Source organism: Gobius niger (genome assembly GCF_951799975.1).
Source record: "Gobius niger genome assembly, chromosome: 13".
NCBI classification, from domain to species: Eukaryota; Metazoa; Chordata; class Actinopteri; order Gobiiformes; family Gobiidae; genus Gobius; species Gobius niger.
The window spans coordinates 21,181,125-21,205,541 of record NC_136864.1 but is presented as its reverse complement, the minus strand read 5'-3'; the positions used below and the strand labels follow the sequence as shown (position 1 = coordinate 21,205,541).

At 41.3% G+C, this 24,417-nt stretch overlaps 2 protein-coding genes across 3 annotated transcripts; one reads left to right on the top strand and one right to left on the bottom strand.

Annotated features, from left to right (window-relative positions):
* The first annotated feature begins 1,594 nt into the window (after positions 1-1,594).
* On the top strand, positions 1,595-3,498 carry hes6 (hes family bHLH transcription factor 6). Of its 2 annotated transcripts, none has more exons than XM_079568683.1 (4): positions 1,595-1,668; positions 1,762-1,848; positions 1,927-1,990; positions 3,080-3,498. In XM_079568683.1, the coding sequence occupies exons 1-4, from the start codon at positions 1,609-1,611 to the stop codon at positions 3,373-3,375; spliced, it is 507 nt and encodes a 168-aa protein (XP_079424809.1). In that variant the 5' UTR covers positions 1,595-1,608; the 3' UTR covers positions 3,376-3,498. The 2 variants fall into 2 exon arrangements, with proteins under 2 accessions (XP_079424809.1, XP_079424808.1); XM_079568682.1 differs by having other exon boundaries at positions 2,984-3,498.
* Positions 3,499-4,921: 1,423 nt separating this feature from the next.
* Positions 4,922-24,105, bottom strand: per2 (period circadian clock 2). Its single transcript, XM_079568689.1, has 24 exons — positions 23,906-24,105; positions 19,296-19,778; positions 16,530-16,622; positions 15,960-16,114; positions 15,592-15,713; positions 15,308-15,509; positions 14,235-14,286; positions 13,273-13,415; positions 13,109-13,187; positions 12,923-13,029; positions 12,692-12,845; positions 12,458-12,572; positions 11,791-11,940; positions 11,630-11,717; positions 11,357-11,528; positions 11,160-11,275; positions 10,127-10,333; positions 9,458-9,718; positions 8,447-9,345; positions 7,411-7,524; positions 6,707-6,941; positions 6,396-6,600; positions 5,570-5,720; positions 4,922-5,476 (listed from the first exon to the last, which is right to left on the bottom strand). Exons 2-24 carry the CDS (start codon positions 19,688-19,690, stop codon positions 5,294-5,296), a joined length of 4,398 nt encoding a protein of 1,465 aa, XP_079424815.1. The 5' UTR covers positions 19,691-19,778; positions 23,906-24,105; the 3' UTR covers positions 4,922-5,293.
* Between the last annotated feature and the right edge of the window lie 312 nt (positions 24,106-24,417).

Below are 24,417 nucleotides of genomic sequence, written 5' to 3'. Positions count from 1 at the left end.
TGTACACTGCACAGTGTAACTGCTCATATTACCTTGTATTACTAAAAATCATGTGTGTTGCATTTGTCTCTTATGTAAATAAAACGTGTGTATTTCTAAGCCTGAACATGATGTTCAATTGACTCACACGTGACAGTGTGAGCTGTTTGTTTTAGGAAAACCAAAAGCTGCATACAGGTAGCAGCAAGTCACATTTAATTGATTCTTAATGCTATTTCAAGGTCCAATAATATTTGTATGTCACAAACGCAAAAATTCAGTGCATATTTCTTAAGATTTGCAAACATTCTCTCAAATGAATGAGGGGAAATGTTGATATATAAGCAAATTGGATGCAACTTTAGAGAAAATATGTACATTTTGTGTAGTAAAATTACATTATTTTAAAAGAAATGTAGTTTAATGCCAGTTTGAATCAAATTAATGCTTTTTAATTAAAGCCTAAATTTTGGCACAATGTCCTTTGCAGATTACTTTTCAATGCCCTGCCGAAACTCTCAGATGTAAGATGAATAATTTCTCTCGCTCTCTTTTAACAATAAGAGTTGATAAATTATTGTGTAAAAAAAAAAAGACATCGCTTGAACATGTGCAAATATTTAACCTAACCATTTTTATAAACATTCACAAACTCTATATTCATGCTTTGCTTGTGCCATTGATTGTTTGTTTCTGTTTTTTGGTGAGGGAGGGCCCGGTTTGCCTATAAATATCCATCTGATCCAAATCTTTTTGTTTGATGTTCATCATGACGAAGGGAGCACTGCAGTCTATAGAAGTAGGGGTAAACTAGTTTTATTGAGTATGGCAAATTTTCATTTAAGTCAAAAGACTGGAGTGTTATAGGTACGGTGCAAATGGTAATGTTGGTTGTTTGTTGTTTTATAGAACTAGAAGACGTGGTCATACCGCCTTTGCGATGCCCAATCCCGTCAGACCTTGGAAGCTAAGCAGGGAAGGGCCTGGTCCGTACTTGGATGGAAGACCGTTTGGTAACACCAGGAAGCCTAGCGAATGTAGTGAGTGAGTGAGTGGTCGGTGGTGGTCGGAGGGGCCGATGGCGCAGACTGGTTGCCTCGCTTCCGTCAGTCTACCCCAGGGCAGCTGTGGCTACAATAGCAGCTTACCACCACCGAGTATGGAGTGAACGAATAGTGCAATGTAAAGCGTCTTTGAGTGTCCAGAAAAGCGCTATATAAAACCAATGCATTATTATTATTATTATTAGAACTGGCTTCAAAACATACATAAAGCCATTTAAAGTGAATATAGTGTTTGTATTTTGGAAGTGTTTTCACTGGGCTTTTGATCTATGTTGCAATAACAATGTTCTTGGTGGGTAGAACAAAAAACAACATGCAGATTTTGCCCCTGGGCCTGAGGCTATCCTGGTCAAGTGCATGGTGTGTAATGTAGTATATATGGCAGAGAATGTCCCCGTGTGGTGCTACACAATGTGCTACACCCACATTGTGTTGTCAAGTGTCTTTCTCAATCATTTTAATCCATAATATGGGGCGCTCTGTAAGCTCTTTGTAACACGCGCCATCTGTTGTAACGGAACTTTGGCTTCACTCACCTCTTCAGGGCGTCAGGGTTAAACTCAACATGGCCCCCGTCCGAGACAACAGCGCACGGGACAGACGCGCAATGGGTTCTGACAGGAAGGTAAGAACTGCATTTACACACACGATTATACATGTATGCATTTTCTAATTCAACATTAAAGCAAAATGTACAACTTTGCATGTTTCTGCGAAGACACGAAAACCACTCGTCGAAAAGAAAAGGAGGGCTCGCATCAACGAAAGTTTACGAGAGCTCAAATCTCTCATCGCGGAGACTGATGTGAGTGATGCAAAACTATGTGAGCGTTTGAAACCTTGAACTACGGCTCTCTTACCAGTTTCGATCACCTCTTTGTAGGTGAAGTTGGAAAATGCTGACGTGCTTGAGATGACGGTGAAGCGAGTTGAGAGCATCCTTCAAGGTGGGTCAATCAACCCCCGGGTCCATCATGTGACTTCATCTCCTTGGTTACCAACAATGTTCATCCGATAAAAACTATAGCCCCGTGTGTGTCATTTATGTTGTACCCTATCCGGAGCAAGGAAGGGTAAAAAATAAAAATCATAATTTATTTCTGTGGCCCTGTCATATTCCACCTTAGGTTGTTTTTTGTTGAAAATAATAATAAGAAGACAACAAAAACAACTAACTACAAAACCCTGACACAGGACTGTCTATGGGAGCAAACCTTGATTTGTGACCAGTTTATCACAAAGGAAAAAGTTGCCAAATATTTGCCGTGTCTTATTAGGCTACATATTTAAATTTCAACTCTATTTACTGTAAAAATGAAGTCACAGATCATGATCCTGCTGATATAATTAGAAGAATGATTTTGTGAGATTAGGTTAGGTTACCTAGATAGGAATAAATTCTGGCTTGGAGGGATGTAGTCTGGCCTTGGCAATTTTACTTTTCCGGCCGGTTACAACGTTGGCCCAGGACGGTTTATCCGTACTCTGGCCCGAGAAACTACCAGGTTTAATCTGGGCAGAAGTTAACTTGGCTTGCTTCTTCAGCGTTAAGCGTTAATGGTTACATTCATTTTTCATTCATTTTTCATTTATTCGTCTGCGATGGCACAGAGGAGTACAAGACAATAATCCACATAGTTACGTCATGTCGTGTGAACAACAATATATATCAACATGTAGTTTTAAGATCCAATCTGCCTGAAAGGGAGTGGGAAGAAGATAGGATCAGAAGAGAAGAGAATTACATTTATTTCAAAATCTTGCATAGTGTGATTAGACTGTCATGATGTGTGAATGTAATGCTACAAACTGTACCGCGGTCACTGTTCAGCAAGTTTACCACTACACAAATTAGATTGTTCTGACAGTAACTTAAACCAAAATCAAACTTGAATGACCATGGCCAGTATGTTAACTAAAATGTTGGCATTTCTCTGCAGAAGTGGAGGCAGTGAATAGAGAGGCTTGTGAACGCTTTGCAGCCGGCTACGTTCAGTGCATGCATGATGTGCACACGTTTGTGTCCAAATGTCCAGGTACAGAGCCCTCAGTGGCCACTGAGCTGCTCAACCACCTCCTGGACAGCATGCCCCTGAACAACAAAGATCGGCTGCTGCTCATGGTGTCTGCCAGCATGGCAGAGCTCCCAGACTGGTCCCTGAATGACAGCCTGTATTCGGATCTAGAGTCCCTTGCTCCCTCCACTGCCTCGTCTGATGACCTCTATTCAGACCTGGACGAGTCAGAGCAGAGCCATGGATTTTCATCTGAGGAGTCGGAAGCTCTATGCTTATCATCCTATTCCTCCATGCCAATGTGGAGGCCATGGTAGACTGTTCTTGTACAGTACAACTTGCTACATGTAGTTTTGACTTAAGGATAGTAAAGCTGTTTCTGGGGATGTTTTGTGGGACCTGAATAAGTCTTCATTTGGAAACTTTCATGAAGGGCCCAGTGTGTATATATTTCATTGTTAATTAGTTTGTCTAGATTGCTGTCCCACTAAAGGTAGAGTTTTACTGTGATTATTATAACAGCCTTTTACAATTTGTATTTATACATGTGTAATGCAAGTACGCGACAAAAATGTATCTGTGTTGGACATTTTTAATAAAATTTGTCATTATAAAAAAGTAATGTGTCTATTCCTTTTTTGGAAAATATCTGTTTGTAAAATCTCCACACAGAGATCCTAAGGACCACCCACGTGTTTTCTAACTAGTTTATTTTTTTAATTGTGGGACATTTGTGTGCTGCTTCTCTCCAAGCATGTTGTGGGCGCTTGTGAGGTGTGAAATGAACAATCTCCTTATATAGGTCTGCGCAAGGACTTGGCAAATTCATTTGGAACTCCTTTCAAGTCTGTTATTTATGCTGGACCTTTTTATAGCAAGACCAAACTATAAGCTACTACTAGTTTGACTATCTATAGCAAAGCATTAAGGTATCTAACTGACATTAACTGTGGTAGTAAACACATTGTGATAATGTTAATTAGTCCAAGGGCTTAGAGTGTTGGAACTGCTCCTGCTTGGGACAGAAGATTGAAAAAGAAGAGAATTACAGCTTAAGTTTTAGTCCTGCCTACCCAGACAACTGCACAACAGGGACAGCAAGATCTGATCTGTGCTAGATTGTGTGCTGTCTAGTGTCTAGACCGGATTTGTGAAGTTGTCCCAGGAGAACTGTTTGTAAATGTTCACACCTTGGCTCACATTAGAAACTGAATGTGTGAACACCAGGAGGAGCAATGCGGCACTTTGTTCAGAATAAGACACATCCACTCACAAGATCAGCCAACATGCCTTATATTATAGCTAGTATAGCCAAATCAGACCCAGATATTACTGTGAAAGTCAAAACACAGGAAATCACTTAATGTGTAGTATTTTGGCCAGTTGATGTCTGAAAGAAATCAACACAAAGAACAGATAGCCTTTTATTTTGCTTATCCAAAGGATGAGCGTGAGCTTAAGACAGTGCAAACAGTAAAATTACACACATCTTCCAACTATAGACCAGATATAATTATTACATTAAAATTGGTCCACTTTCTCATAAATATTTGGATAGAATAATCAAGCAAACATTTTATGTAAAAATACTATAGAAACATCAAACATAAGGCAGCAAAAAAAAAAATCACAGTTGAAGAAACATAAGATTCACAAGCCAAGCGACATCACATGGTCTTACACTGACATTTTGAAATTACAAAGGCCACTAAATGAATGCAGGTACAAATATTTGTGTGTCCAATGAATAACCAACACATGTATTCACTGCACAATATTGAACCTACTTTCTTTTAATCCCAAATCAAGTATAAGATAAGATAGGGCCAATATCTCACTATGATGTGGTCAGACTCCAAGAATGTCCTTTATTCATCAGAATTCCATGTCCATAACTCAGAATGCAAATACTATTGGACCATGGTACTTGGCACCATTAGCCCTATTTAACAGGGAATGTAATAATTTACTTAGTAAAAATATAAAACATAGACCCTTTTTACCCTTTTAGAACCAGATGAGCAAACTGGATGTTTCCATGTGTGCAAAAGCAGCAGCATATTCAATATAACTCCAACCAACAGCATATGAGTAGCTCACAAAGAGTTAAAAAATAAAATACCCATTTGAATCATCTCTATAAACATTCACATCAACATATCATAGTTAAAGTATTTCATTTGGTGAGCTGTGATGATGTTTCAAAATACTGTATATCCCTAGTATTGCAGAATGTCATTGTCTTGGTGTCTGCGAGCTGGAGGCAGAAGTGTGGCAGGAGTCAAAAGTGTCTGAGGACTCATCTGTCCTTTGGCAACTGAGGTCCACTGCGTCTGTGTCTCCCATCTCCATGTCGGGCTGATCTTCTGCATCTGCTGGGGTAAAGAACTCTGATGCCTCGTCACAGCAGGAGCACACCTGGACAAGCCACATTATGTATTGAGTAATTGTTAGAATGCAATAAAATTTGTCCTCACAGAAGCAAAAAAAAGAAAATCAATTTCAATATACCTTGACATCTATGACCCTGGGCAGGCTTCCTTTCTTTATCCAGGGGTGAACTTCAATCAGCTCTTTCTTCTGCTCGTCTGTGAAGTGAGGCTGAGTTTTTTGCAGAACCTTTAGCTTATCTCTGTCTTCTTTCAACACTTTATGGATATCACTGTTGGCACAACAACAAAAAACAGGTGATTAACAGTTGCCCACAAAACCATACATACAGAGTGTAAGGTAACATGGAACTGGTTTACAGAAGTAGAATGGTAATTTAAAATCTAAATTTGTCAGTTCACAAGTTACATACGATTGAAACGATGATATACATGCGCTATCTTGTGGCAAGGGCATGTCACTGCAGCCATTAGACAACACAACATGCAACTCCGGTTTGTCACAGCAACTAATAGCTGAATTGCTATTGGGCCATTAGAGCTGTATGAAAAGGTTGACACAAGATCAATTGATACAAGTGGAAAGATGGGACTACGGATAGAAATTTGGCTACAATCCGGCGATTGGATGTTCATTAACATGCACGGTCCCAATCAAATAAATAGATAAATAAAGATACAAGATCAATCTTTCCACATTGATCTTGTACGGGAAGCAAGCAGAAAATCCTTCCTTTTTCATTTCTAAATTATGCAGTTGTTATATTATATTAAAGAACAGACAACATTACTAAATTGTGTTAAATGGAAATCAATAGTGTCAATACAGTGTTGTTATATAGGATTTACTTCAAATGAAAAGTTCAATTAACAAAATGCTTAGCCTTAACCATGACAATACACACTGTAGAACACGGCCACCGGCTTTGGCCCGCCATCTCACTCACCGTGAGGGCTGTTGATAGGTCATCATGACCTTGTCGTCTGTGTTAGACATAAGCAGCCACATCGGGTCCTGCAGTTCAGACGTGATGATGTGTTCGGTTTGATCCATCTTCAAAGGCCTTCCCTCAATGCTGCTTAATTGAACTTTGACCTCCTGACTGTTCTGAGATGAGTCCACGCTGCCAAAGTACTTACTACTGTCACTTCCTGGAAGAAACAGAACGTACATAATTTTAATAATTGAAAAAAGTTATTTTTAATTGAACACAGATTTTTTTTTAATCTATTTTTGCATTGAGAAGTAAGAGCAGACCTGCTCTGCTCCCTGAGATGCCACTTGCAGAGCCTCCACTGGCCGATGCCCTGCTTTTTGAAGTCCTGCTGTTGGATGTCCCACTAGACGTGCCACAGCCATGGGACGCTGAGCCCATGGACCCTGAGGTGGCTGAGCCCGAACCAGAGCAGGAGTCTTCATGTAAAATGACATCAAACATCCCGCTGGACGAAGAGTTTGCGTCACTGTTGTTGCCATCACCTCCGGAGCTTATCTACAGGACAATAATCACATTGTAAAAAAAGAAAATGACCAAACAGTGGAGAGCTAACACACTCAAAGTATATCAATTGTCAATAAACCAATTGGATGATCTTAAATATATTGAGTTACTTTGATTTATTAGACCAAAAAAACAAGTGATCCTACAACAAATGAATTATCAAGTGTTTTAATAATGCGTTTTCATTGAGATATGAATGCATTATGGATTAAGTCTTTTAGGCTTTCAATGCAAAGTCGTGGAACAAAAACTGTAAATGAACTTCATATTTTACAGAAAAAAATATATGATATGCATCAAGTTTCTTAATCCCATGCGTGATTTCAGATGACGTCTATATAAGAAACTTTGTGGATGGCATGGAAAATAACACAATATCAGTTTTAAAACAATCAGCTAAAACATCACACTGGGGAGAGGTATGGTTGGAGAAACAGAGGCAAGCTGATGAGTCGCCTACCTCGCTGCTGGAAGCCCCCAGCCTAGAGCACACTTTATTCCAAGACAAATGCTCAAAGACACAGGAAGTGTCCACGTAAAAGGGTCCTGGTGGACCAAGGAGACTGACAGACGGCTAAAGGGTGTAAGGATAATGACATCACGTGTTAACACCCTTGTTTCATCTAAACTCAATTGATTTTTCACATGATACATTTATACAAGTGGTTAGATTTGATCAAGAAGAGACATTTTATCATGTCTCAGTGACAATATTTGTAACTAATGTATTTTTATTTGTTTAGTGTTCATTTTCAAAGTAATTCAAACATTCGATAATTGATATGCAATTGAGTACTATTAATAAGCAGCCCCTTTGCAATGACTTTGCGATGTCTTTTTGTGTTTGTTGCACCACTAGATGGCGCCCCAAGGTTGATTTTAGGTTGGTACCACACAAACCACTTACCTGTAGAATTTAAATGGAAGAGGTCCGTTTTTTCAGTTAATCAGTCTATTTGAGTGCATGTTAATGAACACACATGAAACTAACGGAAGCTATGGGCTAATTTGCATCATTATCTCACATGTACTCTTACAAACACATGTTTAGTAGTAGGAGAAACTAGAGCACCCTGAGGGGACCTACACAGTCACAGAGAGAATGTGTAAACTCCAAACAGAAAACCCCTCCCAGTCCTGGAATCAAGCCTGGGACCTTCTTGTTATGAGGCAAGTGTGCAGCCCTGTGCCACTGTACGGCTATAAGTGTTTTTATAGCCGTAAATGTTTTTATGACTGTTTGATACACTGTTTTATGACTTTGCCAAGCCAGTCAGCCACTCCTCTTTTCTTTCTCTGTAAAGAAGCCTGTAGTGGATGCCACCAGTATGTCTTTATGGCATTTCAGTATGTTGTAAATTTTAATTATAGTATGGATTTGTATGTTGCACGCGTAAATCAACCTTAAGACGACCGTCACTAATTAAGGTCAGTGGACTGGGATACTCTTAGGCCTAGCACAATGAAAGAAATAAACAGTGTTGTGCGTGGATTACCTGCTTCAGTTCCCGGTCATTGGTCTGGTTTCCACCCGGTCCTTTCTCTCGGTCTGTTGCGTTGTTACTGCCGTGTCCCACTGTTGGGTTCCCCGAGGTGTCATGCACAGAAAGCTCCAGCTCCAGCAGGTTAAGGGGAGAGCTGCAGGGTGACTGGAACAGCGGAGGAGAGGAGCTCCCCAAAGGCCCTCCAGATTGAGGCGTTGAGGGACAGGACTGAATTTCAGGAGCTCCCTTTGGCATTTCAGAGGGCGGATGGAAATGGTGTGGAAATGGAGTTGAAAGTCCAGGAGGAGGGTTTGTGTTCTGTGGGTAATGCTGGCTCTGGACACTGTAGGAGGGTGGGATATTAAAATGACCAAGAGCAGAAAATCCAGCTGGTGCAAGGGGAATCTGAGCTGAACAGCCACCAGCTTCAGGTGGGTACATAGCCTGATATGCCACAGGTCCTTGGAAGAATGGGGGGTACATGTAATTGGGCAGTAACAATGCAACAACAGGAGTAACCATCGAGGCGGCATATGGAGGAGGCTGGATGGGTGGCGTGAAATGAGGGGCTGGGCAGCCCTGATTGTTTGTGTCGCCTGAGGGGCCAGAGTCAGTGTGTGGTGTTCCAGAGTTGGGCCCGGTGTACACCTGCAGGGGATACCCTGGAATCACTGCAGGGTAAGCCATAGGAAAACAGGACTGGGATGTTTCTGAGGGAGACCAAGACGTGGGGTTGAGGCCCTGGTGGAGAAGAGGAGGTCGCAACTGTTGCTCGGAATGGGACACTGAACTGTTCGATGACTCAACCTGCTTGGCTCTCTTCAATTTGGTCTTTTTATTCCGCAATCCTCTGCGAAAGTTGGGTTCTCCACCTGGCCTACTCTGTTTTGTTGACCGTGACATTCGAATGACTGAAAGGCAAACAAACACATGTAAGTTAGCTATTTATTAAACTTTAAATAAATATTCTTTCTTTTTTTTTTAAAGGGATTAATTCATTTTGGATTAAAACGTGGTGGTCACCATTGTGTGGAGTCTGCCCCTTTCGGCGCTCCAGATATTGAGAACAGTTTGTTTTAAGAGCTGTGAGAGGCCCAAGCTCTCTGAAGTGACTGAGAAAAGTCTGCTCTTCCTTTTGGGTATGAGCTGCCAGGACCTGCTTGGTTAGGCCTAGTTTCTTGTAGAACTCTCTCTCCTGACTGGGAGGTGAGACAGCACTTGGGGAAGCAGAGGGATTTTGGCTGCTTTCATGGTCTGCTGCCCCTGGGATGTCCTCTATTAATTCTGTGTGAATGACAAAGTGGCAAAAAGAACAATTAGCATGAAAGTAAATAGACAAAAGTGAAATATTACAGAAAATATATTATAGGAGGGAAGAGCATTAACAACAAAATGACAGAGCCACTTGATCTGCAATTTGCACATTTGAACAGTGCAAATAAAAGGGCCAAACAATGATACTGCAAAGCTTTGCTCTACTGATGTCAATACCAGTGTGCAAAAAAATCTATTCACTACATACAAATTCTAGAAATTATTTCGGTAACCATGCAGATGTTGTCTATATTCAATTGACAGTTGATGGAACAATAAGATATTTCTTGTCAATGTATGAATGCAAACTGTTTAGGTATAATAACATGTAAAATGAGTGAGGAAAAAAAAGAGAAGCAAGATATCAGAGTGCAATACCTGACTCAGGGTGAGGTTTCTTGTCTCCAACATGTACAATAGTGCTACTATAGCTACACTGGCTGGTGATGGACACAACACTTTCTGGTTTGTTTGGAACAGATAACGGCAGGGACGTGCCCACTACTGCTGAGGCCGCTTCAGTGGACTTTTTGTCACGGTCATGTAAAGTGGAGCGACCTGATTGAACCTTCAACAATGCGGGTTCTGTGAGGGAGCAGAACAGCACATACTAACATTAGAGAACCCTAGAGACTATTCATAAAAGGCAAATTGAGTTGTAATGTAATAATATTTTGTCAGCCTCCTAGCATAGTTGCCTAAGTCAGTGGTTCCAAAACTTTCACATCAAGTACCATGTCATGAAATATTTCACTTTCCAAGTGATAACAGGCTCAGATCAAGGTCAAATAAGAATTAAAAGAGTCATCTAATTAATGTGTAAACTGGAATGTAAATGAGGACCACTTTAAGAAGCCCAAGTATCACCAGTGAAACATGTACCACAGTTTGAGAACCACTGGCCAATGAAGGCTTGGCACAACCAAAGAAACTGTTTTTCTGTAAACCTTAAAGGAACAGGCCAGTAACAGTATAATTAAAGCATAACAGCATGGACGACGAAGTGCGCCTAAGGTGTTATTACTGTTTACAATATAGTCCCCCTTTTTAACCCCTTAGAAAATCAACATTTAATGTTGTGTAACTATATTTGGATCGTGTAACTACTCATGTAACTGTATTTAAATAGTGAAAACGTGGAAGAGCTAGGTCGCTTCTAACTTCACCCCCGTTTGGGGCCATAGGAATATTCTGGGAGAGGCTAAATGCTAACAACATCTTTGGTCTTTTTGAACTGAGTGCATGCATAAAGACCAGACAGGTATGCATCAACTCATCTAAGCTCAGGCAAGAACATATCTCAGTATGGAAAAACGGTGGCCTGTTCCTTTAAATATAGCAACGTATTTTAGGCATTTTAGGCAATTATACCAGGAGGCTAATGGAAACAAATAAAACAACAAGTCCGTACCTTCCACCGCTTGCATATTAGTGCATCCCTTTTGCTTGTCCTCATCGGAGTTTGAGGATGAGAAGGACTGGCACTTTCTCTTGATGGTAATTGGAGCATTACAGCCCTCCAGGTACCTACAATTACAATAATTAGACATATTGAGAATCACAGTTAAGGTGTTAATGTGCAAAATGAGAAATGGCCTCTGTTTGTACCTGATTACACTATCTACACAGCTTATCTGCTGGTAGGAGCAGACACCTTGATCATTGAAAGTCAGCTCCTCCTGAAAGGTGAATTTGGGCTCCTCTCCTCCCGAATCTCTCCCCTGAGCCCGGGCTACTGTGTCTTTGGGCCGCACCACAGCCTGGCTCTTTTGTACAGCCTCTACTTGAAAAGACCACAATGAGATCTACACACAGACACCAACAATGCACTGTTCGCAATTCCATTGTTTACTGTCTGTGCACACTGTCAGCAGAACTTACTTCCAGAGACTTTCTTCTCCGTTTTGACAGTCTGCTGCTCCTGACTTTTCTGACGGTGAACACCCTTGCAGATTTCCTGGAAGGTTCGCTGTGAAAACGGTGTGATAGGGTTAAAATTATGGCAGCTTTTTGACATCGTGGTGAAATTTTGATGAACGCACAGGTCTTGCTTTGCTGCTCATTTCCTGGTCCTCGTGGGGCACCTTGGAATTGCTGCCATTGTTGACGCTCTCTGTTGAAGAGGTCATGCCCAGGACGTGGTCAACGCTGTTCATGCTGCCGTATCCACTGGATCCACAGCTATGGACAGGCTGAAACATAATACATTCAAACACTTATTCAAAGACAGTACCACTATTTAAGATGTATTCTGCACAACCTATGAGGGCTATTTGTTTTCCTGAAAGTGGACTGTTTGTGCTATGTTTTCCAAATAGTTTGCTTTTATGAAAGTATAGAGAAGGATAAAACATTATGGCCTCCAATATCTACCTATCTCTATCACTTTTTTGAAAAGACATAGCCAGAAAATCCACAAATTGTTACAAGAGTTTGCAACTGATATCTCTTGAGCCCCTGTGACTGAATAAAAATCCTCTAATTGATTGTATGCCCAGTAATTATAGAGATAACAACCATAAAAAGTTGAAAATACTGTAAAGTACCACAGAATTCTGGCCTTCTAACCTCAAATAATGAAGAAAGAAGAAGATTGTTGCTAATAAAACCTGAACATCTTAGCATTTGAATGGTCATAAATCCTCAAAATGGCATTTGTGATAGGAAAAAGTCATGTCACTGACAGCTAATAACAGGTTCGATCCTCACCTGGAGCAGAAGGCGGTGGATCTGTTCCGTTATCTCCTGTATATCGGGATCCATAGTTTTCATCTCTCCCGTCGCCGAAAAAGGTGCCACAAAAACATCTTCATTCACAGGGCCCCTACAGGAAACAAACAATAGGCTTGACTGCAGAAAATATTACACTACGAAGCGTCGGATGCAAAACCTTTCTCCCTTTTGACAACATTGCAAAATCATTGATCTTTATCGAACACTCACATCCGAACTTTGTGCTTCCCGATGACAAAAGACACCTTACGACTCCAGGGGTTGACAAAACTGGACCAGCTGGTGTCGAGAGTTATGTATTCTCCGTTTTGTGCACAGAACCGTATAGACGAGTGATCAAACGGCTGCCCGGCACACTGAAGAACTGCAAAAGGAAAATGAGCAATTACTTAATTTTTGTAGACGACCCCGAATGCTTTTCTCCCTGTGTTGAGTTTGTACTTTTTTTATGGATGGCCAGCATAATAGGTCGATCGTTGGGATGAAGGTGCAAGAGGACCGACGTGCCAATCAGGTCCTGAGGAAGGTATCCGAGTAGTGGGACGGCTCTAATGAACACAAAACATCATGTTATAGTTTCTACAGTCACAAAAAAAAAAGAAAAAAACTCATCATGGGAAAGCATACCTCTCATCGACATCTTGAAAAACACAACTAGGGGAGTGTGTGGTGGTAAAAATCCGCTTGTCCGTTGGAATCCTCGGTGCTAAAGTAAAGGGAACAATGCATTAATTTGTCATTGCAACAGAAACATTTAACAACGCAAGTCTCTACACCTGCATCAGACTTACCATCATAACCTGAGTGAACCCTTTCAGCCAGCAGGAGGCAGCAGAACTGATCTTCGGCGTGCACAGTGTCCTGGACTTTCATGAGATACGGGGTCATGCGAAAAGGATAGTACTGCAGGTCGCCTTCACGCTCCTTCCCGCCACTGAAGAAGCACATTTTCGTCAGATATTTGGTGAAATTTACACCAAATTGAAACTGTATGAACTAAATAGCAAACGTCCTGAAGCACAGATGTAATCAGTAAGAAGGCCAGTAGGGGGCAGACGTGTAACTACTAAGAAGTAACATCCCTAAGCGTGCTGCTCTAAATGTTTACACTGCAGAACATTTCAGGTAGTGATGGGTAAAATGAAGCAGACTTCGGACGGAGCGTGTTTACTGCATCACAAGAGCAAGTAAACTGTTGTATAATCCAGATAGATGAACAAACTTTGACAGCGATTCCAACTGTGTTCCTAATGCACAAAGCTATTTTGGCAATGGGAGTTAATTAAACATAAAACAAATGGAAGACAAAATAATGTAGGCTATTTAAACCTCATATTTGGCAACATCTCCATGGAGACTGGCTGGTGATGTCCTGCTCCCTGCAAAGTTACAAATCTGGACCGAGGGGAGTGAAGTTGGTTCACAGTTCTAGGTATTCTCCACCAATAGAACAGCCATGATGAGGCAGGCTGAGTATTATTTTACACCTGATGAAAACAGATCGGAACCAGTGTGGGCGCTGTTGATGAAACCCATCCCCTGCTTGTACATTTACACATTGTTTGTGACGTGGGTGTGTGTCCCAATGTGTATGGCCCCAGTCTGGAAACTAGATCAGATTAGGGCTCGTACGCCTGTGATGTCACAAACAAATTGAGAAGCGCCCAAAGAGGAATGAATAGAATGAATATAAACAACTAATGAGAGCAAGGAGCAGATGGTCTCGAGCCGTGACAGAGCGGCATCCACCCACCTGATCCGACAAAAGAAGGACTTCTCTTGCATGCAGTCAGATGGAGAGGATTCTGAAATAGGGAAAAAAATGATTTTATTCAAAGGCAACGGACCCAGTGACTAATGCCATATCCCACAGGTGGTTCAGCATGTAATTGGGCGAGCAAAAGTATAATTTGGTGGCACTGTTTAAAGAGAGTGTGATTTTGCTGTTCTAATAATAATGTGTAAATGTGTGAAAACACCTACTTGCTCACTGATGACGAAAACACACACACACACACACATACCTATCACCCCATCTTAACACCCTCCCCCAGTCACTGCATCTTCTCCAATATCTAAAAAAATTGATTTAGAAGGTTTTGGGCTTCAATAATGAGAATAACTATTTAGCATAATGGCAGGTGATGCAATAATTCCAACAATCTATTAAAGAAAGAATTTCTCATTTCTTACTTTTACTGACATGGAATGTGGACTTCAGTGAACCAGGACACTGGTCAGATTTAGTCTACTGGCGCTGGTTCCCTTCCTACAAACAATACTATGACCAATCCATAAATCCATCAATCTACCTCTAAAGCATCAAAGCTGGTCGCTACACTCTCAGCATTCTGCTTACTCTCTCATTTTCAAGGGGGTATCAATGGGGACATTATTATATATGTTTTAGTGACAGACAGGGGGAGAACAGGCAAACCCTGAACAGTAAAAAGCCCCATCCGGCCGGGAATCTATTACTGCACTATCCTGCTGTGAGGCTACTAGAGTGCTAACCACTCCACCACGGTGCTGACACTGTTGCCTTAGCAATTAGGAACTCAAACAAAATATCATTAAGGGGTGAAGAGTATTTTAAATGACACCCACAACAGAAAATAAAGTCAGGGTTTCATTCATCTGACTTTAAACCAACTAAATCTGGACTTTATAATAATCAAACATACATCATTTGCTGTCTGTGAACCAAAAAACCTTCCACTCTGCTACCTATACTTCAGTTTCTTCCTCCATTGATAAAAAAACAACAACAACAAAAACATTTTTAAAGTGCACAATCAATCAGTGAAGCACAGTGAATGAACTGACCTGCTCCTGCACACATGCTCCAGGAGGGGAGACGGTACGGTGTAGTGAAGCTGTAGAAGACGCTGACGTCTTGTGGCGTCAGAAACTCGACAAACTTTGTGTTCATGAAGACATCTCGTTTGCAGTTGAGAATTGTGGCAGCTTGGTCTGAAATATAGACTATCCTGCCTGTGATGAGGGAGACCGCGACAGCAAAAATGTCCTGTGGGGCAATAAACAACAATGCAATCAAGACACTATCACCATAAGTGATCATTTGATCCAAGTGACAAAACTTGTCTCACGTTGTTTTTTAGGGTGTATTCAGATGTGATGCTGTCAATCTCCTCTATTGTATAAGAGGACACGTCTAGACCTGAGGGCTGGCTGTCGTTGGTCATCAACAGCTGGTAATACTCCTCATTGGCTGAAAGAACAGAAAGAACAGAGGCAGAACACATGAGCACATTGATACAATAGAAGAAAGTCACTTTCCCCATGAAAGCAAACGAAAATGAACCATGCATCTGGATGGATACATAGATTGCAATTGTAATACGCACAATAATTCAACCCTTGTTTAAGACATAGAAAAACTGGTCGGTGGTAAATCATCATTACTCAACACAGCAGGGTAATCTATGGCATCTAAAGTGGCAGAAAAGCATCTCACCTTCCACCTGTTTGACGCAGCGCAGGGCGTACTTGAGAGTGTTGAGCGTCGAGGACTTGTTATTGTGTCTCTTCTCTGCAGGCAGGTGGAGCTTTAGTTCTTTCAAAGTTTTAATCACCTCCTTCTGTGTCTTGGCTTTGGCCGACTCCTGACTACTGCAAGTCGCACACAACAGAAAGAAAACACTTGAGTGTGAGGTTCACATTAAAAGACGTCATAATGAGAACAACTTTCTTGTTAAGGACACTTGAATGAAAATAGCAATTTGAATGGTTGCAGTGGGCAAAGTGTAAAGACTGCAATTATGCATGAAGGCAGTTCAAGTGTTTGTCCTGTGCAAACAACAAAATATCCTGTAATCATGGGGTCTTACTTTGTATGAAACCGGCTAACCCTAGACCTTTCCAAATCTGCTCTAAAATGCACAGGATTTTCATAATAGTGTTAAGTCTCACCTCTCCTAAGTGTTATTGCTTCTGGACATGTGTCAATATGTATTTTATAACATAAATCTCAAACGTAGCTAGCAATTCCAAAATGGTGCAGTCCTACTGTGAGTTGTTGGGGTACCTGCAGCCACTTGTTGATGGGTTGTCGTGCTCCGAACTGAGTAAGCTGAAGGCGTTAGAGCTGCTGGGTGGTGATGGGCTATGGGAGTTTGAGCTGCAAAGAAAAGACATGAGAGACTGTAATTATGCAATTTGTGACAATATTGAATAATTTGTAAAGTGAGTATCATCTTTCTCTTATACCTATAATAAGTGTGTTGTAGCCAATATAGTGCAAAGTGGGGAAGCTTAGTACAGAAACCATCGGAGGCCAAAGTGCAACTGCGATTCTGAGCCCTGCCAGGTTCCTCTTCAAGTAGAATAAGGCTGTTCTGGCCATTTTGACCCTTTGTTAAAATCATTAGACAGAAAGAAGGATAGAAGGACACGGTCACCACGAACAGCTAAAGCCAAGCTTGTTAGCAGCTGCTTGAGGTTAATGACACACCTGCCCTACAAGCTTTGTCACCAAATATAGCCCACTTACAGGTCTAAAAGTACATTTACCTGAGCTGAAATAGCCACACGGAGCCAGTTTAGTCGTCTAAGCCGGGTAAATTTAGCCGTGGCAACTAATAGATGCAACAGCTGGATTTAGACCAGACAGACTGGACATGTCGAATTAGAATAAAACTCTAATTCGGTGTGGGGTTGTAGCAGTGTTAGTCCGCTAGAATTAGCTCTTGAGAGTTGCTCTTTGCACCGGCTTCAACAACCAAGACAAGGATACACTGACCCCAACCACTAATAGACTGACATTCAGACAGCATCTTAACTCTGCTTATGATGTTAAATGATCATGTATGTGCTTTTAGATTTTTGGTAGCACTTCCCGACACATTGTTAGCATGGTAATGGGATAAACATTGCATAACTAAAGTGTCTGGTTAATTACTCAGGCTGAATGTAGGCCTGTCACAATAATCACTATATCGACTTATCGTTCAATAAATAACAGATAAACGATATATTTTTGGCCTCGATATTTATCGTCTGTTTTTTCGTCTATTTTTTCTTTATAAAACTTTGATTTTTAACTGTAGTAAATTGACTTACATTATATTTGTTATTGCAGGTTGTGTGGTATTTTAGGATATGATGATGCACTTTTAGAACAAAGGAGAGCTGACAGTATCGTTAGAGTCAATAATATCGTTTATCGCAATACTTTCCTGCCTCAATATATCGAACTTCAAATTTGTTATCGTGGCAGGCCTCTTCAATTCTAAAGCAAATAAACATATATTTTACAACTTTTTGAAATAAAGCTTACTTCAAATTCAAAATAAATGCTTTCCACGCAAGTACAATTAAACACCCATAACCTTCCAATGTACTCCATCAAAATACAAAACAAGGAGCTGTTTCTGCCACATCTTTGGCTGCAGACGTGACGTGATTAGACGTGATTCCATGACAACTGGGATTGACCAAAAGTGAGATTGTGATTTTGATCACATGTGGATCAATCGCAGGGCGCCATTGTAACATTAACCCAGACAGGAAACAGTCATTTCCTGGAAATAATGTGGAAGCAGGCCTGCAAAACGCACATTCCCTTGTTATTCCTAGATACCCAGCTATTCCCTTGCTATTATATCATTATTACTGCCTTCCACTCCGATTTCCACAAAGAAAGAGGAGGAATAAGCCTAGAGTGAGGTTACATTTTAAAGCAGTTAGATCTGTCTGACGTCATCCTTTCAAGAGAGCTTACTGGGCCAATCCAAGTGTAACCCCTCATGATTATTGTACAAACAACTTTAAAAGGTTCATTGACTCAAGACGGGCTTGGCCAGTTAAGTGACGATAGCAAATGGACAAATGCGCCGCACCGCCCGTGTAAACACAGACAAACAGGCTGTTGCCACAGCAATAAGGAGTGCTTTTCAGTTTGAGGAGAACCATGTGCTGTGAGAAAAGTGCCAGCCTTGACTTTCCACTTCGTGGATGACATCAAACATTTTTCGTGCCGGGACCATTATTCCTTACTAAAGCTGAAAAATGGCATGTTCCTACTTATGTCTTTCACACTGTAAACTTTAATGTCAGATGGAGGTTAGGTCAGGGCACCCTCTGTTAAAAACCATCAAATGTCATTCCTTTTGGTCGTTTGCAAGTCTGAAGTTCTTGCATGGTGGATTAGAAACAGAGATGCCTTGTAAATGAGGGAGTCAGCGACTTACAAACAGTGCAAGCCACAGACCTATCTTTATCTTAATAACTGCCAAAATAGGAGTGGAAATGTCCTGCATGGTAAAACTCTCCGATGTTCTCTGATAATGTTAAGCAGTATTAATAGTCCATGGCTTCTATTTAAAGTCCTGCTAGAACATAGTGTTTACTGTACATGTATTTTGAGTAATCTGAAGTCTGTAAGTTTGTTTTGTTTTAGCCAAATATGTATGTTTGTTTTTCCATAAATAAACGTGTGAATAAATAAATGGTCATCACACTGCTCAATCCATGTAATGTTAAATCAAAGGAGGTTATAAAACACAGAATACTCCAGTTAAAGTTCAAGCTGAATTATCTTTAATGTCTTAAATGTAGTTACTATAGTGACCCAGCACCCTTTTTGTATAGTTTTGACTGATACTGATGTTGTGTACTAAAATGTTGGATTTTTCGCAGATTTTAATATCCTATGTTGCTTTAAGAGCCCTCCTCTGATTGCAGAAGAAAGTGGCTATAAAAACGAGAAGCAATATTTTAGCTAATAGCATGCTAACAAATCAATGAGTTCAGATCAGATCTGGTGATTGAATGGTGAAAAGTTGTGTCTGACCTCTTGTGGCTCGACTCCAGCAGGGCAGAGTCTTTGCTGTTGCTGTGGGAGCTGCCCATGGACTCGTGCCCATTGCTGTCGTTGCTATGACTCTCATTGCCGTGGCTCTCGTTGCCATGTGACTCGGTGCCACTGCCACTCGACCCGCTGCTCTTCATCTCCATGTCCTCTTCGGGCAGCGAGCGGGAGCGGGTGTTCTTGCGATGGTTGTGAGGCGAGGTGGCATTGTCCTGGCCACTGCTGTCACTGCCATCAGACGGGAGGCCCAAGTTGGCTCCCCCCTGGCTGTAGCCTCCCATCCTGTGCAGCTGCCCCATGGAGCTGCAAGGCCTGGCTCCATCCTGGTCCTCCAGCACAGCAAACCGATATGGCTTGGAGTCCGAGTCTTCTGACATGAGGAGCGGTGAAAGTGAGACGAGTTGCAGAGAGTCACCCCATCTTCACAAGGGCCTGCTGTGACAATTGGTTGAAAAGTCGGTTTACCTGTGAAAGAGAGAAATTACAAATCAAAATAATATAGACACAAGCGGCGATTATTGGGCCCATACCACTACAGCAACAATTTTACTTTTCATTTCAAACTAATAATACGACATACACGGCTGAGGTGTAAACAGTGTGACCCAGAAAATGTGACCGATTGATACAAAAGGCTCAAAGCTGGAACTTCAAAAGCAGCGTATCAAACGGTCAGCCCTCTTCAAAAAGCTGCATGTGTTTTGTCTGGGCTTGTAACATACATAGGTACAGTATTTCACTTCTGAGCTGTGGTAATCTCTCTGAAGTGAAGAGCTCACAGACTGGGTGGCATTTACAAACAGCAGGTAGGTCTGATGTACATCTACAAAGAGTCATTAATCTCAAAAGGTAATGCCACCACAGGCTCCTGGCTCACTGTGTCCAACTGGTCTTGAAAAGTGGTGCTTGCTATTTACAGAAAGAAAACATTGATTGTAGTTTGTATTTAGATGACCTTTTTAGTTTAGAACATAACAGTGAATAGAAATAAAGTAAAATAAACTTATAACAAGACTGAGTTGGATTGAAATAACTCTTGCAATAAACATTCAGTAAAGATACTAAATAGTTATTGTAGAGCTTTGACAAGCTGCTCAAGCCTATGATCCTGCATTATCACTTGTAGTCAGTAGTACTGCCACTGCCCCCATTCACAACACATTCGCAATACTGACCCTAAAGCAACCTCTAAATCCAATCACCTACTGTACAACTTAAAACTCTCTCTGGCACTAGCTCTAACCACACACTGGCATTCCTGTGTAAAGGAAAAATGCCTCTGGCTACACAGTGCAGAACGGCCTCCCAATTCTACACTGGTGTGTGGGTTGGTGTTTATTTTAGGTATCCAAGCTGGCGTGAGGGCGTCATGCCTATGCAGTCATCTTATACGTAGGGATTTCCTGTGACGCTCAAGGACAATCTGCGAATGGTGGAGATTCAGACTAAGGAAAGACAAGCCCAGGTTTTTCCAAGAGGTGAGATCTTGAAAAGGTCACTGCTATTCAACAACCAGTCAGATATAAAATACATCTTCATGGGTCTTGTTTGCTGATGCCATAAATAAAGTGCTTGTGTAATGAGACTGTGCTCATAGTCCAGCATGTTTAGATGTAACATTCTTAAATACAATTCTCGTGAAGCAAACCACAATGACGTACTCCAGTCAGAAGTATTGACTTGGCGCCGAGTGTTTCCATTGTAGCATCACGTGCGCATCCAAGAGAACTCCTATGGACGTCATTAACCAATGTATATGAGATGGAAAAAGCTTTCGGCAAATATTTGCAGTTCCCACTGGATATGCTCTAACACCGGATGAAGCGCAGGGGAATGAATGTGCATGCCAGTAACCAGTAATGTTGTCCTTTTAACCACCTAGATCTGTTATCATAGATACAGGCAGAAGAAAAGAAAGAAAACTAAATTACTAAGCACCATTTTACACAATGACGATGAAGCATTTCTCTTGGCCTGTGTCACAGCTCTAATAAAACACGCTGCAAAGATCTGCCTGAGTCCAGTAGGTCACAAGTTCAACAAGGATAGACATCCATGTCATTGACTCCTTATCCAAATGTTGGCTCTGTGCCAAAGCCACACAAAATGGTATTCCAAAGACTGCAGATTTATAGTGAATATTTGCAATATCTTTTCATAATGTTCTTCTGCACTCCATCTAGTCTTTGTAATCTTGAACAGGCAAGGCAAGGCAACTTTATTTACACCATGCATTTTGTACACAAGGCAACTCAATGCGCCTGACCTAGATCACATTTTTTATAATTAACAAAGCAAATAAGAGCAGCTCAGAAAGTGCGTTGCCAGGCTTCTCTCATACTTAGACTTTAGACAGGGCTAACTTTGTGAAGAGGGATAACTAAATATTTACTTTGCTGCAACATAAACTGCATTTTTAACATCTGTACATGTAATGTAAAGTAAATAACTACTTTTAAGTCTACAGATACAATAGTGTCCACTTAAAACAACTTCATTTTCTTTTAATAGCAACCACAGTGAGGTTATCGGAGGCATGTCCTGATCTTCAGTGCATTTAAGGTCAGACTGAGCGGAGCTCAAGTCACAAGTCCAATGTCATTCACAGTGATGACAAACCATTAACAAGCCGGGATGGAAAAGTAACACAATTACCGCTTGCCTTCTTGACTATTAAAACCCATTTAATGCAATCAACATCTTGACCCTCTGAGAACATGGTGCTAACTTGTTCCCTGGAAACGTCACTGAAAATAAAAGGCCAGTATTAAAGAGTTAAACAGTCAGTGGAACAAGACTTTGATGCACATATGTAATTCCAAAATTTCATTATAAAGAAATATACAGTTAAAGAAAATATGGTGTTACTGTTAATTATTTGTATTGGCTTGGTTAAACACCAGGATAACCCATTTTAAAGCCCCCTTCTTCTCTTGTGACTCATCCAGTTGCTCAATTATGTTGCTATTCTCTTGTCCATGTGTTCCCATTCTAGTTGTGCCCGCGAAAAAACCTTAAAAGCACTGCAGAGGTTATCTAATACCTCAAGCCCTCTATCCAATAACAAGAAGGAGCTGTGTATAACTTATATATGATCTGAAATGTTACTAACACATGTCATGAAAATGTTAGGATTGAGATCAAAATGAAGGTATAAACACGTGGTTTGGAGCTGATGTGTCGCCTTATAAAGCAAGACAACACTGTCTAAAATATTATTTGATGGTAATAGCAATATATGTATATTTGTTCAACTTTTTGGGGTTATGAAGATTTGGCTATAAAAATCTTGCTGAGTCGTAATAAACACATTTTGCATTTTTCAATTGTCAGAGGTTTAACACAAGAACAAATACCTTTGTGTGGCTTTGTTGTAGCCACAGCAAGTGGTGTGCAATATGTGTGCAATCATTTACCCGGTTCATTTCACACAGCCAGGACAGTTTTTCCAGTCTAATCATGTCTCCAGTTGCATATTGGAGGGTTTCCTTCACTGACCTACATTTATCAGAGCCGATAGCTCAAGTCGGCCAACATTTCGAGAGAGCAAAACTAGACTGTATTAGTTCCATCTTGATAAAGACTTCACTTTCAGTGGCAGGTGAGATCCCTTTATCCCTATCCTGCCTCCTGACTTGAGTCAAATCTAGAAATGCTGAGGAGTGCGATTGTGGCTGCTCATGTGCACTTGAACTATGGAGCTGTGAACTTCGCCTCTCTCAGCACTGCTTGCGTCAGAATGCACCTCTCCTCCCTTTTCATCCCATGATCCAGTTTCAACAAGCTTGTCAAAGTTAAAACAAAACCCGTTCTTGGGACTTAAAAAGTGTAAACGGACTGTGAACACAACGACTTTAAATCAAGCATAATGCTATTCCATCTCTCGAATAACAGCAGCTCCAAGGTTTGGGCTTTTTTAAGGAGTTTCTGAGACATAGGCATATTGTCACAGCCAAAGCAACAACATAATATTAAAGTCATCTAAAAAAAAGCAAACGAATTAAACAAGTGGCCTGTGTATAACTATATGAAAGCATAGGCTAACAAAAAGTCTTCCCACATTCTTGCATATGAAATTGCCAATCATTTGCCATAACTTTAGCGAGTGAATTTTGACAGATCGACATGAACAACGTTGCAGTAAAATGTGTATCCCAGTTGGTCCACATGTCTATAACCGGCTGCACCCCTGTGTCATGGGGTCTGTCCCGTTAGTGACTTCAGCCTGCATCACGGTGACGGTATGTTCCAGCTGAGCCAGTCCCGCTGCAGACCGGCGCCGCTGCATGTGTCTCTTTATGTAAGGCATTACACAGGGGTTTCGTTTCACCTCATGGTGTTCTGCGACCATTACCGCATGGACATCCACTTCTTCTGGACGAGACACAAATGTTGAATTGACACTGTGGAGCTGCTGTCATAAACGGTCATAAACCATTGAAAACGCTCCCCAGACCCTTTGACTGTAACACAAACATGAAACTATATACGCTATGGCCCACATACGTCACTGTCACTGTTATTAAAACAAATAAGCTAAAAAGACTAAATAAAATACCATCACTCAGCCAATAGAGTTCATCTGCACGTACCTCTCAAAAGTGTCCCGTTCGTGTTGTGCTGCCAAAGAAGAGCAAGCATGAACAGGGCAGTCCAGTCTGGAAAGGCTGATAAAGGCACCGGCTGTGCAGACTCACTGTGCTCACTGTCTTCCCATTCAGGTTTCACTCTCACCGGCCGACGCGCTGGATCCCGGCGTTGGCAGTGACCTCATTTCTTGCTCCTCTTAGGCCTCGCCTTTACGAGTTTCTCATTGGTCGAGAGCATATCCTCTGTTACGCCATAGTCCTCATAGCCAATGAAGCGCAGGTGTCTCTGAGCGCTTTCACCAAGAGCCGCTCATAACAGGGGCTCGTCCAGCGTGCCGCCACTCGTTTTATAAGGTCTCGCCTCTTACACGTGGTGAGCAAGTTCTGCGTTAGACGCTGCTGTTGATGAAATGGTTATCTAAATGGTTATACAAGGACTGCAGCAGATCTGCAGTTACCGCAAAACTTCAGCGGGAGCTCAGATGTGCTCGTTTATATAATGTATGCACTTGGTC

Bases quoted from the DNA above. Each gene is read 5' to 3' on its own strand.
- per2 (XM_079568689.1), bottom strand. From the start codon at position 19,690: ATGTCAGAAGACTCGGACTCCAAGCCATATCGGTTTGCTGTGCTGGAG. The intron at 5,721-6,395 runs GTGAGTGAGATG...TTGTGCCAACAG, and splicing joins ACCTATCAACAGCCCTCACG to TGATATCCATAAAGTGTTGA. The intron at 5,477-5,569 runs GTATATTGAAAT...TGGCTTGTCCAG, and splicing joins CCAGGGTCATAGATGTCAAG to GTGTGCTCCTGCTGTGACGA.
- hes6 (XM_079568682.1), top strand. From the start codon at position 1,609: ATGGCCCCCGTCCGAGACAACAGCGCACGGGACAGACGCGCAATGGGT. The intron at 1,669-1,761 runs GTAAGAACTGCA...GTTTCTGCGAAG, and splicing joins CAATGGGTTCTGACAGGAAG to ACACGAAAACCACTCGTCGA. The intron at 1,849-1,926 runs GTGAGTGATGCA...ACCTCTTTGTAG, and splicing joins CTCTCATCGCGGAGACTGAT to GTGAAGTTGGAAAATGCTGA.